Raw genomic sequence first — 19903 nt, forward strand, 5'->3', positions numbered from 1 at the left:
AGTTTTAATCTATGTGAATGATCTAGTCATCGCAGTTAATAGTTTGAGAGAAATTGATAAGTTGAAGCTACATCTCTCTCGATTGTTTCACATGAAAGATTTATGAGCTTTAAAGTATTTTTTGGGCATTAAGGTTGCTTGCTCAGACAAAGAAATCTACTTGTCTCAACAGAAGTATGCCTTGGATATTATAATTGAGATGGGCTTTCTTGGTGCTAAACCCATCTCTTTTCCCATGGAGCAAAAACACGGACTGAGTCCAGAACAGGGAGACCTTATACATAATCCTCTTCACTATCATCATCTGATTGGATGATTGATATATTTAAGTATCACACCACCGGACATATAATTTGCAGTACATGTTCTGAGTCGGTTCATGTAGGAACTGAGACTTTCACATTTTCAAGCTGCCCTTCGAGTGGAACAAGGTATATTACTGCAAAGTAATAATTCTCTTAATCTTACTGCGTTATGTGACTCATATTGGGCAGCCTACCCACAAACGCGACACTCTATAACCGGGTATTGCATATTCTTGGGTCCTACTCCTATCTCTAGAAAAACAAAGAAACAAACCACAATTTCTCGTTTGTCCGTTGAGTCAGAGTATTGTGCTATGCCAAATGTTGTGTGTGAGGTTTTCTAGCTTAAATTATTGTTGAATGATCTAGTCTTGTGCACACATAGTCATTCACTGTATTTTGTGATAATCAAGCGGCTCTGCATATTGCTGCAAATTCGGTATATCATGAACACACCAAACATATTTATATTGACTGTCATGTGGTGCACGAAAAGTTGGCGCAAGGCATTATTCATACTTGCTATATTCGTAGTCAAGATCAAATAGCAAATATTTTCACCAAGGCGTTGGGAAACAAAACTTTTGTTCATCTTCTCGACAAACTAGGTGTGTGCAACCTCCACACACCTGTTTGAGGGGGAGTGTTAAGAGTATCGTTTTGAGAAGAGTTCTAATATTACTAGAAGTTCAAGTTCGGTTAGTTCATATTTTATCAAAAGTTCGGTTGGTAATATTATCAGAAGTTTGTTATTTGAAGACTATGAGTTTGTTATTTGAAGACTACTGTTTTATCAAGACATCTGAATCATGCAGAGTCATTAGTTGTATAGAGTTCAAGATTGGCATATAGTGCTTTGTATTTTTTGGTTATAAATACCTGTACATAGAAGCCGGTTGTATCAAGTTTTTTTTCAATATCATATACGGTTTCTCTATTTCTGCTTCTCTTCCCTCTTGTGAGTCCGATTTTCACAAGATGCAACCAAACATACCTAAATGTCTAAATCACATGCAACAACCCCCTAACACACCAACATCTCTCTCAATCTCTGAGCGTGGCCATATATTGTCCTTGTAAAATGATGCATTCTTCAAAATGCTTTACAATTTGTTAAATATTCTGCTTGACCCAAAATGTTGATTCTCAACATTTTTGCCCTTTCACAAATATAGCATGATGTTCACAAATCATTTTTGCAAATGTCCCAAAATCTGTGAATCCCTTTTTACAAAAAAATCATGTTTAAGGACATTTGCAAATGTGTCAGGACAAGAAAGTATTTAGTTAAAGATTCACACATTTTAAGAACATTTGCAAACATGTACTATATTTACAAACTTCATTTAACTAAATATTCTCACATTTGCGAATGTCCTAACCTTCGCATGCAAATGTCCTCGCCCTTACGTGATTTTAGTAAAAAATTTACACATTTTGAAAACATTCACAAACATGATTTGCAAAGATAGTACCATATTTGCAAACCTCCTATGTAGCTTTTTTAGTAAAAAAGAGGTTCACACATTTTTGAGACATTTGTACAGATGATTTGCGAACGTCATAAAGCCAGATGTCCTAAAAAATTGAGAATCAAAATTTTAGACATGAAAAAGATTTCGGCAAATTGCGAGGCATTTCCGAAAATACACTATTTTACAAAGACAGTATGGTCATTTTTAGATCACATTTAAGTGTTGCTAGGACTTGCAGTTAGTTAAGAGGGTTGTTCAGTGTTCAAGCCAATGAGTAACAATTGAATACAATTTGATTTTTATAGACCGAATTTTTATGTGAGAAAAGATAGTCACGGGTCACTTCTTCGCAAATACAGCAGCAAACCATTCTAGTGCTTCTTCAGTATACAAATTTCAGAAAGAACAAACAGCATTATTAGAAACAAATTGCTCAATTATTTAATGGCCAAACTGTCCACACATTTAGCTGGAGAATGCACGGCAAAGACACTGCTCTATTCGATGCCTCTAATGTTACAAGACTTTTTGGTACCTGCATCTCTCATTTATATCTATACGCATGTCCACAAGTGCAGGGCTTCATTCAACAAGGGGCATGAATAATCTAGACAGACTAGCCATCTTCAGCAACTTTAACTCTAACACGCTCGCCATTAAAATGTATATACTTCCATTTGAGCCCATATCTCTGTATCACCAGTTTTCGTTTGTCTTCTTGACCAAGCTTCTGGAATGCACGAGCAATTCTTCTAACAGTATCTTCATCTGGCTTCACACCCAATTCTTCCATGTCTGCAAACACCTGAGGTTCTCAAGGTAAAACCCCTAGCTAGGTTTATCTGTGCATGTTTTTTGCGGGCGTGTGTGCGACTGACACATGCAAGATATGCAACATACACGCATTAAGGTTTACATCAAAACACAATAGTGGAGCTCAGAACCAGCATATTCACTTTTGGATTACAAAACCAACTGTCGAAGATTACTTGTAACTATTGACCTTATAAATAAGCCCACTCTACGTGATATTTCAAACACCAAGGCAGAGTACTACTGATACTTGAGCATGAACATTCATGGTACATTTGGAAACTGCAGACCACCCACAGGGGAAATGATTTTCAAGAAATTTTGGCACCAATACGTAGAAACAGTAGAATCAAATTTGCAACCAAATAAGCAGAATAAACTGATCAAACAAAGATGCGTGAGAACTTTCTAAAAGAATCCATAGCTTTAATATGCTCATTTACAAGATAAAAATAACAAAGATAATGTACAATACCTCTAAAAGCTTCTCAGGCATATGATGCTGATCGTACAAGGACATCATCCTAGAAAATAGCCGTCTTGGAACAGAACGTGTATGAGTTTCCAAAATCACTTTCCAAACAGCTTCTGCTTCATCAATTCTCCCATCCATGTCAAAAGCCAATAGGAGGGTATCGTATGTTCCCATCGTCAACCCTTGACCTTTGCTCAACATCCATTTAGTAACCTGCCAAACTCCAAAATTACAGTTCAGTGAAGGTGGAAATGATGCAAATAAGCCTGGATTAGCCTAGCATGAGCCCAGCACTGGCCTACAGTAAATTAAGCAATTTAGGCCAACATGTGTTCATACACACACACACAGAGGTTGGAATTTTTTTTCATGTAACACTTGGTAACAGAAATATTTCAGATTTGATAGCTTACAAATAAAAGTTAACAGAAGAAAACAGTGTAATGAAACAATAAAAAAGAGTGCACAATAAGAGAGCCACTAAGGGCAACACAATAACTAAAGTGTCACAAGGCCATTACGGCAATACACATAAGCCACTAACGGCTAATACAAGAGCACAAGAGAGAACACAAACAAGCCACTAAAGGGCAAGGAACATAAAAATATATAAATTTTACTAGAAAGAAATGCTTAAGGAAAGCATGCATTACAAGGGGGAAAGCCCCCCATATATATTCAAGAGAATGGGAACAAGAGAGGGGGGCTCAACTAGCCATTGGGCTAGTCCAACAGCTAGCTTAGCTAGCCATTGGACTAGAACAAACTGATAAAAATGCCTCTAATGGGCATTTAACTAATAAATAAAACTAAGAATAAAAAAATAAAGAAATACAAAAAAATACAATAAGCCTAAAATACATTCTGAAAGAATGTATATACAAACATGATTACATATATACCTAACAAACATATATATATATATATGATCTAGCCAAGTGCTGACTTCACTTAGGTGAGCCATAGGTCAGGGCCGTCAGGCACACCGAGTCAAGTCCTGAATCTATTGACATGAGGCTTGAGAAATAGTATGTACAGGCATAAAATCCAAAATAAAAACCTCTGAATGGAAAATCTAAGAAACTGAGAAGGTAAGTAGTCTTTCCTGAATAATACGTAGCCATTGGTTCCTCTTCCGCAGAATTCCAAGAGCTTTAGCAGCTGCAACCAAAGGGAATTCTGTCTCCCAAGCAATCCACTTATCTAGTGCTCCATATACTGTTTCCTTCTCATTTGGGAGTTTGGAAACCTGACGAAATGTTTTTTGAAGAAATTTGTTAACAAATGTGAAACTTGTCAGTAATGCTCTGACTTCATTTTTAATTGTTTGAGATGTTCAGTCATGAAAAATGCAATTCAAATTGATTCTCAATGAATATAATAAAAAAGAGATTGAAATGTGGCCTCTACTATTACAGGAGGGTAGAAAATTGGACCAATGCAAGGCAGGAAAAAAAATGCCTAACCTACACAACTTCAAGTGTAACAAAAACCATGGAATAATATTCAACTGTGTTAGATTGAGCAACATTACTTGGTCTGCAGCTGTTCTAATGCTATGATATACAGAAAACATTTGCATAGAGAAAACCTAGTTTAAACTTCAGACAATTTTTTTAGAATGTAGAATTTTTATTGATGCTCCAGTTAGAAGGATGGAGAAATGGGAAAATATATTAGTTAAAAGAGGTCGGGGTAGGCCTAGGAAGACTTGGATGGAGATGATAGGAAAGGATATGAATGCTTTGAACCTCACCGAGGACATGGCATTGGATAGAAATGATTGGAGGAGAAGGATTCATGTGGAAGACCCAGAATGATTTTCTTTTTTGGTTCATATCGCCGACCCCAATTGTTTTGGGATGAAGGCGTAGTTGTTGTTGTTGTTGTTGTTGTAGAATTTTTATTGAAAGAATAGAAAATAAAAAAAGGGAATATTTTAGAGAACAAGAAAAATTTAGTGAAAAGGAAAATAATAGGATGTGATCAAAGATATGGAAGATCAAAAGAGAGAAAAGATGAGAATACAATAAGAAGGGAAATATATGAAATTGAACTGGCTGTGGTAAGTGTATGAATGGTGTAAAGGAGAGGAACAAAGAAGCAGAGCACCATGGATCATTGTGACTAAATAAAACTTAAGTTTATGGTTACACAAAGTTACTCTTTCCTCTTTGTATATGGACACTTCTGGACATGAAGAAAATGTATTTTATACACACATTGTAAATCAATTATTTCTTCCATCTTGGTAAAGCAAATCACTTAGCATCTGGTTCCATTTTCTGTCCAGAGTTAACTCACCTTCTACCAAAAGGAAATGAAATAATTCGCATATGCACACACACTCGCACGACATAGCATCATGGAACAACTTACAATCCTCACAAGATTCAATGCCTTCTGCCCAGATCCAGCTGTCTCTCTCCTCTTCCAAAGGTGATGCTCTTTTTTGGAAATCTTTTCTTTCCTACTCTTCACAAACAAGAAAAGTAAGCATGTGAATAATTTCAAAATTGCCAAAAGGAAATGTCATATTCAATCCTCCGATCATCTTTATGTTTCAATTTTATGACAACAACAAAGACTAGGATGCTAAAATCATAATTGAATTTCACAAAATGAGCCAACAGATACCACCAGATAATCACTAAGGAACAAAAATCAAAAATCTTTTTCCAGTGAAAATAAAAGCTTTTATTAATCAATATGGGTATTTCAGTACAATCATATGGATTCAGCCAATTCAAGTATCAATAATCCAAAGCTCATACAGATTTTCATGTATGCACGTGAATTTTTATCTCTGATCAGCTAATATCCTCTTTTTATATAAACCAGCTTGTATGGTATGATCGAGATCATGCACATTCCCTTCAAGTGATGTTATGACTTATCACCAAATACCATATGAATCAAATGAATGAGAAATCAGGATACAGGTTGCAAGGTAATAGCAGTAAACTCAGAACCATAACCAAAGAAAAAGAATCCAAAAGTTTTGATGTATGGTCATAGAGCATCGTGGAGTCGAAGAACTATTACATCAGCAAACATTAACAAGCAATAGCTAAAGATGGAACAAGACTTCTTTTATCTAAGATGTCCTGACCAATGTTATTAAAAACGCGCCTCAAGGCGCAAAAAGCATGCCTCGCCTCAAGGCGAGAGGCTTTTTGCCTTGAGGCGCATGTGTAAAGAGCAAAACCCTTGAGGCGCACTCCTCGAGACGAGGCGCGCCTGAGGCTGAGGCGTACACGCCTCAAAGCATTTGGCCAAATGAGGGTAAAAACCCTCATTTGACCAAAAATTAGGGCATAAACATACTGCCCTCGACCCTTTAAGTGTTGATTTTACTATTTTAGTTTTTTCGAACCCCTCTCTTTCTATTTTTTTTTCTCACAGCAATCTCTCCCTCTCGGCTCTCACAGTTGCAGCATTCTCTCTGTCTCTCTCGTGGTGGAGCCGAAACAGGCACGCCTCTCTCGTGGTGGAGCCGAATCAGGTACGTCTCCCTCTCGGCTTTCACAGTCGTAGCATTCTCTCTGTCTCTCTCGTGATGGAGATTGGATTGAAAACCCAATCTCCTCCTTCAAGAAATAAGGGTTTTCGGTCCTTTTTCCGTTCTCCCTCACTTACAACGTTAGATCTGAAAATTATGATTGGGATCATCAGTTGTTCTTTCGACCTTTGGTTGTTTTCTGCCATCATCTTTTTGCTAAGCGGATTTAGGGTTTCTTGGTCGTTTTCTACCATCATTTTTTTGCTAAGCGGATTTAGGGTGACTTGTGGGTATTAAAAAACCTAACAGATTTACATATGTATGGAGATAGAATCCTTTAATTTGCGTTTTTCGTGAGCTGTGAATTCAAGAATTGGGTTATCTTAATTGGACTGTGATTATAAGACGTTGACTAATCTTCACGCAATCTCCTTTTGAATGGGCATGTTTTTTCTGTGTGATTCTGCTCGATTTAGTTGTACTTGGGGGGTTTCTTTCATGGATTGTGTTAATTTGATGTGTCGAGAAGTTTCGTATGTATGCAGATTTCTTTTGCCGACTAGGTGAAAATTGTCTAATGTGCTAATCCTGCCATTCACCATATGATTTGGCGGGCGCAACTGGCTGGTGCTTATGTTGATTTGTATTTCCAGGCTTGATTAATGATTGCCACATCTTAGATTCCAAATGCTTTTGGAACTGTTACAGTTGTAAGTTGTAACTTTCATGTTTGAGGATCAAAAGCAGGTGACTGAATTGTTAGATATTTGAAAGGAAGATGATTCAAGAAATTTTCTATCCAAGAAACTGCCTCTTCTGTGAAGAAAGGAATGTTCTTGCGGTATATTGAAGACCATTAGTGTTTGTATTAATCAAGATCCGTTCCTTTATTGTTCACATGAGACCTATGGGATTCATCGAAAATTTTCTTTCCCCCAGTTGTGCACTTGCATCATGTGAAATTATATATAGAGGTTATGGCTCAAGTGTATTATGGTTAACGTTTTGTTGTGCATGCTTCTGGTTGGTCAGATGGATTTTAAATCATGCATTGTAATTGCATGCATTGTAATTGGTGCTGTTAAGTTATTTTTACATTGTAGTAGTGACACGCAGTTTCACTCAAAGAATGCAGACACATACAAAAATCTTTATTTACTGAAATTTCACCAGTTGTTGTCTATGTTTGATTAGAACTTTGTTGGAAATTTTGACTTGTGTGCATTCGAAATCCGGAGCTATTTTGTTTATTATATCTGTTAAATCACTTTGAAACAACTGGATTTGCCTCAGATCCTAGTGATTTGCTAAAAATGTTAATGCAAATATGCATTTCATTGTTAATGTTAATTTTTTATTGAATGAATGCTCATATTTTATTTCTTAGATACTTACATAGATCAAGTTGTTGCATTAATATTACTTTTACATGTTAATCTCATATTTTTTCAGTATTTATTTGAGATTTTTTTATTTCTTATTGGTTGTTGCTTCATCAACAAAGCATTTTTTATTTATTTATAATTTTAGATATTTTTTATAGTTTTTTTAAGTTAAATTTTTTTTTTTAGGCTTACGCTTTACGCCTCGCCTCAGATTTTAGTGGAGCGCCTCGCTACGCCTCAACGCTTTTCACAACACTGGTCCTAACACAAATGAAAGACCAAAGCTTGCAATGACATATTCATAACAAAAGTGTTAATATATATAGTTCTAGTTTGCCCGATAGGGGAATTTTCGTCTTTTCACATGTACTCATAGTTGTTTTCTAGAAACAACTATTTTCTTATTTATTTTTTGTATTTATTTTATGTATTTTTTAATTTTCTTTTTTTTGTTTATAGCATTTGGGGCCCCACTCATGGAGCCATTGGGGCCCCAACGGTCATAAATATAATCGTTGGGAGCTTCCCAAAGACTCTATGAGAGCTCCCAATGGTCTCCTCTCTCATTTTTTGTATAAATAGGGCGTATACCCCTTATGTATTTCACAAGTCTCCTTCAATAATATTTATTCTTTACTTGTTAGCTTTGCCTTTTGAGGCTTTTTGTATTGTTTTTTTTTTAGACTTCTTGCTTATATGCTTATTGTGCATTTGTATTTGTCCATTATTGGACTTGGTTGATGCTTTTGCATCTTAAGCTTGTAATTCCGCATTCTTCATTTCATGGTATCAGAGCTTGATTGTGCTCTTGGTCTCTTTAAAGGTGACCATTGAAAGATCGTGATTTGGGAATCAAGCCCTTGCCGCAACTTAAGTGGAGGATCTTTTTCATACTCTTTGTCATTCTTCTGTCCAAGTCTCAATGAAGAATGACCAAAAGATTAATCTCTCCTTCAAGTTAAATGGTACCAACTACGTGATGTGGGCATCTGCCATGGAGAATAACCTCAGAGGCAAGAAGCTTTGAGGATATGTGATGGGCTCCATTCCAGAACCTCAACTCAAACTCACCAAGATGGAAGGAGGTAAAGAAAAAGCTCTAGAAGGAAATGCTCACACAAAAGCTATTGAGAATCATCAATCCAAGATAGAAGATTGAGAAAGTAAACATGCCAAGATCCTCGCATGGTTCATGAACAATGTTGAGCTCAAGATTTGTGCCAACATAACCAAATTTCGCAAGGCAAATGAGAGATGGTTCTTTATAAAAGGTATGTATACACAAAATGATCTTGCAAGGCAATTCTTTTTCTAAAAAAAATACGTATCATTAAACAAATAAACATGAGTGTCTGCGATTATTTTAGCACTTTTAGTCCCTTATGGGATGAACTATCTCTTCTTGAACCCAAGTGGGTTGCTAGTGAAGATATCAAACTAAAAAGAGAGTAAATAGAAAAAGAGCATTTTTTCCAATTTTTACATGGGCTTAGTCCTGAATATGAACAAGTTAGATTGTCTCTCTTTCATAGATCTAAACCTCTTTCCTTGGAAGATGTCATTGCCGAAATATACCAAGAGGAGACTCGTCTTGGTATGATAAAAAAAAAGAGATGGAGTGTTAGTTGTGTCCAAGCCTGGCAATCATGTCAAAACATACAAACTTCCACACTTTAAGGCAAAATAACTATAATTGAGGCTACAAGAAGGCTAATTGTCATCATTTCCATGAACTGGTCATATACGGCCTAATTGCCCCAAGTTATATGAAAACTCGAACAACAAAGTTGATTCTGTTGAAGAAACCACAACAAGAAATAATCAGTTAAAGGAAAAGATTTATTTTCTCTTGCTCAATTATCGGAGGCACTTCAAATGCTACTCAAATCTCCCCCTACATCGAGTGCCACAATAACCTCATCTTCTCATCTAGGTATATCTTCTTGGATCCTTGATTCGGGAGCCTCCTTCTATATGACACCTCTTGAGAATGATTTATCTGACTTATGCACTAATTCAAAAACCTCCTATGTTTCAACTACCGATGGAACATCTTTGCAAATTAAAAATGTTGAACCTTAAATTTCTCTAAAAAAAATTTTGTGCCAAAAGTAAGGGTTATTCCTCAATTAAGTTTAAATCTTTTTTCTGTCTAACAAATTTTTGATCATGGATGTGAAATCTTCTTCTCATCTAAGGGTTGCTTCATGCAGGATCTCCGATCTAGGAAGCAGATTGGTCAAGGTCATAGAAAGGGAGATTTCTACTACATGAACTATCTAAACCTTCCTCTAAACTCTTTTTGAAATTATATCCAAGATAAAGATATTGAAACTTGACATACATGACTTGGGCATCCAAGCTTCTCGAATATGTATCTTCATCCCTTTGGGAAAAAAATTTGCAATGAAAAAAAATTAGTTTGCAAAGATAGTATTTTTGAAAAGACGAAATTCACTCCCTTCCAAATAAAACATTTGTCTCTAAAAGACCTTTTGAATTAGTGCATTCGGATGTTTAGGGACATTCTCTCGTCATATCAAAAAGAGAATATTCATATCATGTTACCTTTATTGATGATTTCACTAGATATATATGGATATACTTTCTTAATTATAAAACTAATGTTTTCTCCTTCTTTAAAAAATTTCAAATGATTGTCAAAAATCAATTTCAAAGCAACATCTCTATTCTTAGATCAGATTCAGGTTGTGAGTACTTATCAAAAGAATTTCAAAATTATTTAAAACTAAAAAGAATTTGTCACAAAAAATCATGTCCAAGAACTCCCCAACAGAATGGAATAGCCGAAAGAAAATATAGACATATTTTAGAAACCACTAGGACACTACTTATTTCTAAAGACATTCTAAAAAAATTTTGAGTCAAGATCGCTCTAACATCAACTTATTTGATAAATAGAATGGTCTCATCATCCTTACAGAACATATCCCCTTATATTTTTTTTTTTTGAAAAAGCACCAGACTTCAATCGGTTGCGGATCTTTGGTTGTAAGTGTTTTGTGCTTTTTCACAAAAGAGATAAACTGTCTCCAAAAGCCATTGAATGTGTATTCATGAGTTATGGAGAGAACAAAAAAGGATATAGATGTTTTGATCCTAAGAGCAACAAATTATATGTTTCTAAAGATGTAACCTTTTTTAAAAATAAAAATGGTTTTGAGAAGACCAAATAAAACAATGAAATTTATTATAAATTTTTATTTGATCTCTTGCCATAAGAAGAGTTGAATTCTTGTGATGATTCTTTGGATGACATAACGGATAATCCTTTAAATATCAATGAAAATGGTGATGATAATGTGCATGAAGAATCACCTATAAATAATGATGTTATTGATAAACCTATGCAAACTTATAACTCGACGTGAACAAAGAAATCATCTACATGCTTTAGAAAAATATTCTCAAAATTCTTCATTAGAGGAAACCTCCCTTAGGAGATCCAATCATATCTCCAACCCGCCAAATACGTTTGTATCTTATGTTCCATTAACACCAATATATAGGTCATATCTAATTGCATTGCATTCCTATCATGAACCATCACATTATAATGAGGCTAAAAATCTTCCTCAACAGGTTGAAGCTATGAATATAGAACTTAATGCTCTTGAAAAAGCTAAAATATGTTAAATAACTTTATTACCCGTAGGAAAGAAATCTATAAGATGTAGATGGATTTTTAAGGTTAAAACCAAGAATGATGGGTTTCTTGAACGATACAAAGCTAGGTTAGTAGCCAAAGGGTACTCTCAAGAGTGATATTGACTATGAAGAAACATTCGCCCCGGTAGCTAAAATGGCTAGTGTTAGGACCCTTATAGTTGTTGCACTTATTAAAAAATGGCCTATCTACCAACTAGATGTCAACAATGCTTTTTTAAATAGTGAATTAAATGAAGAGGTTTACATGGATCCTCCGCCGGGATTTTATGTTGAAAAGGGTAAAATCCTTAAACTTAAAAAAACTTTATATGGTCTAAAACAAGCTCCAAAAGCTTGGCATGATAAATTTAGTAATGTAATAATTCATCTGGGTTTTCATTCATGTTATACTAACACTGCTCTTTTTGTTAAAAGTATAATTTCTATGGTTGTTACTCTTCTACTTTATGTAGACAATATGATTATCACTGGAAGTGACCAACAAGGAATCAATAATATTAAAAATATTTTAAAAGAAAACTTTGATATGTCTGATTTAGGTTTCTTAATATGCTTCTTAGGTATTGAAGTTGCGTACTCTCCCAGATGGTACATTCTTTTTCAAATGAAACTTGTTGTTGACATTTGTACTAAGTCTGATATTTCAGATGATAAGAAGATAGAAACTCCAGAAATAATTAATACAAAATTAAGATTGGAAGATGGGACCCTACTTGAAGATCCTACTCCTTACTGTCAACTTGTTGGATCACTCACATACTTATCCATCACTCGACCAGACATAGCTCATGCAGTTTACTTGGTCAGTCAGTTTCAGCATGCACCTACCACTGTACACATGAGTGTTGTCTTAAGAATTGTTAGATAAATCATGAAGACTATAACCAAGGGGTTTTTTCTATCCTAATCTTCATTTGATTTCCATGCCTATACTGATGTTGATTAGGATGTAAATCCCAATGATAGAGTCTCAACTATCGGTTTTTATGTATTTTTAGGTGACTATAATTTCATAGAGATGCAAAAAGCAACATAAAGTATCACTATCCTCACCTGAAGTCGAATATCGTGTAATGACTACTACAACTATGGAGCTTGTGTGACTTTGAAGTCTTCTCAATGATATGGGTATAATCACCTCCGCTCCTTCGAAGATATGCTGTGATAATAAGAGTACAATTTACGTCGCAAGCAATCACATCTTCTATGAGCGAACCAAACATATCGAGATGGATTGTCATTATGTATAGGATGAATATATGAGAAAAACTATTGCATTGTTGTATGTCACATCAGAGTACCAACTGCCATATTACTTGACAAAAGCACTTATAGCTTCTCAATTATCTTTCTCTTTAACAAACTTTTGGTTATTTTTCCATAAGTTTGTGGGGGAGTGTTAATATATATATATATATATATATATATATATATAGTTTTAGTTTGCCCGATAGGGGCATTTTCGTTTTGTCACATGTACTGATAGTTGTTTTCTAGAAGCAACTATTTTCTTTTTTTTTGTATTTCTTTTTATGTATTTTTTACTTTTTCTTTTCTTTTTGTTTATAGCATTTAGGGCCCCACTCATAGAGTCGTTGGGGCCCCAACGGTCATATTTGTGTATAAATAGGGTGTGTTCTCCTTTGTTTTCCTTATGTATTTCACAAGTCTCCAATAATATTTATTCTTTACTTGTTGGCTTTGCCTTTTGAGGCTTTTTGTAACTTTTTGCTTGTGTGCTTATTGTGCATTTGTATTTGTCCATTATTGGACTTGGTTGATGCTTTTGCATCTTAAGCTTGTAATTCTGCATACTTCATTGCAAAAAGATCAAGAAAAAGAAGTTTGAAAAGAAAAATCCAATGAAAATACGAATTTGAACTCGCAAGAATGCAAGCAGACAAAAGAATGTGTTAGATTCACAAATCCTAGCAAAATAGATATTGGTTGGAAATTCAAAATTGACTTACTTCTGAATAGCACAAGCAAATGGGGCAGCTTTATCTCGGACGCCAGTTGGAGATTCCCTATGTTGCACACTATTGATCTGCATATTATGAAGAATCTCTGAGTGTCTACAGTACTGGCAGTAACTGGTTATAAGAAATGGAGGAAATAGTACAATACAAAAACACAACAATGGTATTATGCCAACCCCGAGTTCCATTCAAATTCAAATTGGAATAAATCTTTATCAGAATTTCTTTATATCAATTAAGAAGAGGAAGAAGATGACGATAGACTAACCTTCCTGGAAAACTCTGGAATATGCTTAGTACTGGAAAAACCTAATTTGGTTCCTCTAGATTGAAAAGAAACCCCAGTTGCCTAATAAAACAGAGATCAGAAACAAGAATGAGAAAAACATCATCTCTTTCAAAAGGTCACAATGAAGAAAACGGTCTGGTCACTCTGAATAGCCTAAAGCCATCTCTCTCCCTAAGAAACAGGGAAGAGGCAAGCTATTTTTCTATTGAAAAGTGGCAACTTTGGTCACTTATCAGTAGGAAGAACTTCATCGGCTCCATGGACAGAGGCAAGAGTCCACCATAAATAAGGGGTCTCGGGTTCGAATCACACCTGGATCATTGCCCAGCCAAAAGAAACCCATAATTTTTATTTCTCTTTACTACTATACTTTTCTTTGTGATGAAAAAAATATGCTGAATTTTTCAAGGATTAGCAGAAACTGTACCCGATGCTGAACCAGAAAAAGGTGGTCATAACCAAAATTTCTTCCCTAGAGAAACCACACATGAAAAAGTTACCGTGAACATTAACAACAAGAGAGAGAGAGAGAGAGGAATGTGCAAAATAAGCAAAAATGAGAGGAAGAGAACAAATGTGTACCTGGTTAGAGGAGATTAGGCAAAAACGTGTGCGGAGGGGTAGAGATGCAAGGGAGAGTGCAGCAGTTGCTTTGGGGATTCTTCTAGTGTTTAGACGTGGAGGGGGTGGGGTGAGAGGGGCATAATGCTGGTGCAGCGAATGCATGGGGGATGGCTGTAGCCTGTAAGGAGTGTGTTCGGATGACGCCCAAAATCTTTTTGGGTACAAATCTGGTTCATCCAATTCTGTTAGAATCGGTTTCTGAACCAAATCGTTTCTCCAAAAAAAATAAAAAAATCGTCTCAAATTTGTTTTGAATCGGTTTATTTAAAAAACTATTTTTATTAAAAATAAAAGAATTTTTTTAAAACAAAGAAAATACAAGAATGTAATAAATGATGACTTATAGGATTCAATCAACTTCTAAAATATGCATTCAATGCTTAAATAACAAAACAATGAACAAATATCATAATGATCAAAAGATATAAAAGAGGAAAACTGATTCTAATTCAAATGATTCAAAATCACAAGGCAGAGAATTGTTAAATATACGTATGTATATGTATATAATATCAATACATACATATATATATATATATATATTTCATTGTACATGTACATATATATATACCTTAATGTACATATATATTTATATGCTTTTTAGATTGTATTTAGGTTTTATTTTATGTACTTTTTGTTTTTAAATGTGATTGTAAAAAGGGCTCCAAACGTGATTGTATTTTGGCTTATGTGTATCGTCATGCTTTTAGATGCCATGCACACACCTCGAAGTGACTAGTATTAACATGCAAGAAAGAAATATCATTTTAAGTACAACAATATCTAGAATTACGACACATGTTGATTATATTCATTTGCATAAATTAAGATTTTGCCAATGCAGAGCATGGCACATACAGCTTGTATTCATTTGTGGAAATAACAATTCTGATTTGTGTATCACAATTTCAGAACTCTCATAGGCTATTGATAATCATATGCAGGAAAGTAACAGTACTAATCTATATATATCAAAACTGCAAACTATACTTTTACTATTGGTATTCATATGCAGGAGAACAGAAATTCTAAATACCTAATAAGATTACAAAATACGCATAAGCTGTTGGGATTCATATGCAGAGAAAAAAAAAACAGAATTTCAAAATACATATTAAAACTACAGAATACGCATATGGTGTAATAGTATTTTTTTTTGACATTCTATATGGGTATGTGCAGGTTGAGTCATCAGATGTTTTATCATGCTATGCAACGCCTACATACCAGCTGGAATAGTATTTTCATACTCAGATCTATCCACTTGCATACTCAGTCCTACTATGCAGCATATACAGAAATGGTTTATATGGTCAGCAGTCACGACAACACTATATTTTTTTTCATATTCACATAAGCGTACAGATAACATAGGAGTTTTTCTTTAACCAGACCGCCTATGCATACATACCTAAACTGACTCTAATTGTGTGCATATTCCACTGACTAATGAGATCACATATCATTCTAAAGAAAATTACCAATTAAACTTTTATTCCATGTAATAACGTGTACCGAGAAAAATGAAAATCTCAGCAACTTACCACATGAGAAAACCAGCAAACATCGATTACATGTTTGAGGTCACATAATAACATGGCAGTTCAAAGTAAACAAAAACAAAAAAAAAATCCAAGAACTCACAATAGAGAGAAAATCGACCAACACAAATTACATTTTTACTTCAAACATACCATGCCCAATGGAAATGAAAGTTCAGGAATTTACAATATGGCAAAACGATAATTATTAACATGGCTGATTAACAAATACAGACTTCAAGAACCTACAGAAAAAGAGAAAAAAATCGACATTCATGGCCCAATTTCATCCTCACACACTAAGTCAGAGTACCTACATAACTGATTGAACAGAGGCATCACGTATCAATCTAAGGAAATGCCAATAAGTCATTTGCGTCAGAAACTACCATTTGGATACCAAATGAAAACTATAAGAAAACTACAACATGAAATAAATTAATGTTCATGGGTATTAAATCTACAAGCATTCACGTATACGATAATCAGATTTTTACCCGTAACATGTGAGTCCATTTTGTGATTATTAACAACCAGATGATTAGGGATTCTCAGATTTTCTTTAATAGAAAACGTGCTTACCCCTAAAATAGACAGATCAAACACCCAACCCAATCCCAAATGAGCTGGGTGTCGATCGGCCATTGCACAGTCCTTGAAACAGAGTACAACACAACAAGATCATAGAGACCCTACCTCCGAATCGCAGATTCCCGGTTTTTTTTTTCGATTCCCTCTTTCAGCCGCCGTGCATCCAAGGGGTCCCCTTGCTACAGTAGATTTGGTGCAGCCGTGCGCACCTTCTGCCCTTGACCTTGACGTGCAGCAGAGAGAGAATGACAGAACGCTGAAGGGAGAGGGAGAGAAGAAGGGAGATAACGAGTGAGAGAGTAAGAGAGAGCGTGGAGGGGGGATTTTAAGAGATGCGAGGGAGAGAGGATCGGAGGAGATCGTGGGGAGAGGGGGTCCGTTACGTATTCACTCTTTTAATATCCTTTACTCGGTTTTTTTTTACTTTTTTAACGCATGTCATTTTTTTTTTCGTGATTTAATTTTAATGGTGCGGGTTTGGTTCGACCGAACTCGTGACCCGCAACCCACTTATAGTTGAGTCCACGCTTTTGGGCCTATCCGGATCCATCCTCGGATCCAGATCTTTTTCTTTTTAATTTTTTCAAAATACTAATATTTAAAATTTCAAAAAGGGATCCAGCTTGAATTACCATGGATCTAATTATGTTGTTCTGAATTTCACGTAACTATTATGGATCCAGGATCTGTTTTACTCATAAATCCATATAAGAGATCTGGATCTATGAATCTAAAATTTTCATCATATTCTGACTTGGAATCATGGATTCAATTTAATATTCATGGATCCAAGCCAAATATTATGGATTCCAAGCATCGTATCTCTGATCCAATTAAAATTTTAATTGGACCCTTACCATATTTAAATCTTCGATGTTCAGGATCCAGATGGAGTAATATGGATCCAAACATCGCATAGGTTATACCAATCCCACTTAAGTGTTGGAGGCCCAATATAGAAATTTTCTCATTAAAATTTTGATTTAAACTTTGCGGATCCACTCAATTCATCCTGGATCAAATATCAAATTGGATCATGATATAGAGGATCCAATACCAGATATCTGATTCATTTGACCGAAATCTATTATTAAATATCAAATTTAAGGTTCGTGATCTGATATCTAAGATCCAAATGAAATATCGAAGATCCGAACAGGGTATTAGGGATCCAATATAGTAGATCCAAACAGGATATCCGAGATCCAGAATGAATAAACACATAGAACAATAAAAATATCCTTACACCACTTAAAAATATAAATTTCAAATTTGTTTATCTGATAAAATTTACGGTTATTACATCATTTCTCCCTAAAATAAAATTTCATCCTCGAAATTCTCATATAAGGACTACTAAAAAAGACTAAGGTACTTTTCTCGCATACTAGCCTCAAGTTCTTATGTGCTTTCGTCGATGCCATGATGTTGCCATCTAACCTTGACGAGAGGAATGGTCTTGGATCTCAACACTCGTTCGCTTCGTTCCAAGATTTTCATCGCCTTTTTTTTCATTGTCAGGTCTTCCCGTATATCTACGTCCTCATACTGAATGACATGGGATTGATCTTGAATATACTTTCTCAACATAGATACGTGAAAAACATTATGAATCTGAGCATACTGGAGAGGTAGAGCTACTCGATAGGCTGTTTCACCAATCCGTTCTAAAATCTCTAATGCTCCTACATATCTGAGACCCAATTTTCCTTTATTGCCAAATCGAAAAACGCTTTTGGTTGGTGACACCTTCACGAAGACCTGATCTCCCACTTCAAAAGTGAGTTTCTTGCGCCTTTGGTCTGCATAACTCTTCTGTCGGCTCTGAGTTATCAACAATCTATCTCTTATCATCCAGACCTATTGAGTACAGTGATGTAGTACAATTGGTGATTTCATAGATCGTTTACCAACTTTGTCCCAATAAACGGGCGATTTGCAGAGTCGTCCGTATAGAGCCTCGAAACGAGCCATGTTGATGCTCGCATGATAACTGTTATTGTAAGCAAATTCGGCCAAAACCATATGCTTATCATATTCGCCCTTCCAATCCAGCATGCATGCTCGAAGCATATCCTCCAGAGTCTGGACGGTCCTCTCGAATTGCCTGTCATTTTGGGGATGAAAAATGGTACTCGGTTTTAGCTTTGTACCCAAAGCTTGTTGTAATTGTCTCCAAAACCAAGAAGTAAACCATGGATCCCGATCAGATATGATTGAGATTGGTACTTCGTGCAAACGAACAATCTCTCTGATGTATAAACCCGCTAAACTCTCTAGAGATTGACTGATCCGTATGGGTAAAAAGTGTGCCGATTTGGTAAGTCTGTTCAGTATTACCCATATGACGTCATGTTGCATTCGAGTTTTGGGTAAACCCACCATGTAATCCATGGTGATTTCCTCCCATTTCTACTATGAAATCTCCATATGTTACATCATTGCTTTAGGTTTTCGATGCTCAATCTTGACTTGCTGACAAGTCAGACACTTCGAGATATAACTTGCGACCTCACACTTTATTTCATTCCACCAATACCCCTGTTGTAAATCTTTAAACATCTTTGTACTTCTCAGGTGTATGGTGTACTTGGACTTATGCGCATCGCCCAACAATTCTTCCTTTAACTTAGGGTTGCTAGGGACCCAAAGTCTTTTTTTCATCCAAATACTACCATCTTCCTTTAGTGTGAATGAGGAATCTTCTTGTTGAGCAAGCGACTTAAGCTTCTCATATTGAAGACCCTCCTTCTGACCCTTAACGATTCTTGTGAGAATCTCTGGGCAAGCAGATAAACTGGATAGCTTGATGATTCTCAGCTCATCTCTGAACGACTTCCAATTAGTAAACTCTTCCACTAATTTCCATCCCTTTGCCACTAAACTGGACAAAGTGCAGCCCACTTTGCGACCAAGAGAATCTACTACGACATTTGCTTTTCCCGGATGATAGAAAATAATAAAGTCGTAGTCCTTTATGAACTCCAACCAAAGTCGTTGTCGCATATTTAATTCCTTCTGTGAGAACAGGTATTTACGACTTTTATGATCTGTAAATACCTCAAATTGTTTTCCGTACAAGTAATATTGGTTGGAAAGAATATACCTGCTATTGGCGACTCCCCATCAAGTAGTGCATGGGATGGTTGTACCCTGGAAGGAGTGACAACAAATCAAGTTATCTGCTAAATCACTTTTAGAAAAGTGATTTAGCATCCTCACCGTCTACAATGT

At 35.5% G+C, this 19903-nt stretch overlaps 1 protein-coding gene across 1 annotated transcript; it reads right to left on the minus strand.

The window, feature by feature from the left end:
• Positions 1 to 2195: 2195 nt before the first annotated feature.
• Positions 2196 to 16912, minus strand: LOC149844155 (pentatricopeptide repeat-containing protein At4g18975, chloroplastic-like). Its single transcript, XM_090002080.1, has 9 exons — positions 16775 to 16912; positions 14496 to 14704; positions 14341 to 14385; positions 13893 to 13973; positions 13616 to 13692; positions 5448 to 5538; positions 4173 to 4317; positions 3069 to 3280; positions 2196 to 2585 (listed from the first exon to the last, which is right to left on the minus strand). The coding sequence occupies exons 2-9, from the start codon at positions 14637 to 14639 to the stop codon at positions 2397 to 2399; spliced, it is 984 nt and encodes a 327-aa protein (XP_089858206.1). The 5' UTR covers positions 14640 to 14704; positions 16775 to 16912; the 3' UTR covers positions 2196 to 2396.
• Between the last annotated feature and the right edge of the window lie 2991 nt (positions 16913 to 19903).

The sequence above is a fragment of the Nuphar pumila genome, chromosome 3 (genome assembly GCF_984573655.1).
Source record: "Nuphar pumila chromosome 3, dmNupPumi1.hap1.1, whole genome shotgun sequence".
NCBI classification, from domain to species: domain Eukaryota; kingdom Viridiplantae; phylum Streptophyta; class Magnoliopsida; order Nymphaeales; family Nymphaeaceae; genus Nuphar; species Nuphar pumila.

Excerpts from the sequence above, each read along its gene's own strand:
- LOC149844155 (XM_090002080.1), bottom strand. The coding sequence starts at position 14,639 with ATGCATTCGCTGCACCAGCATTATGCCCCTCTCACCCCACCCCCTCCA. Across the intron at positions 13,974-14,340 it reads TTTTTCTGGTTCAGCATCGG|GCAACTGGGGTTTCTTTTCA; the intron begins GTACAGTTTCTG and ends CTGTTTTATTAG. Across the intron at positions 4,318-5,447 it reads CATTGAATCTTGTGAGGATT|GTTTCCAAACTCCCAAATGA; the intron begins GTAAGTTGTTCC and ends ACATTTCGTCAG.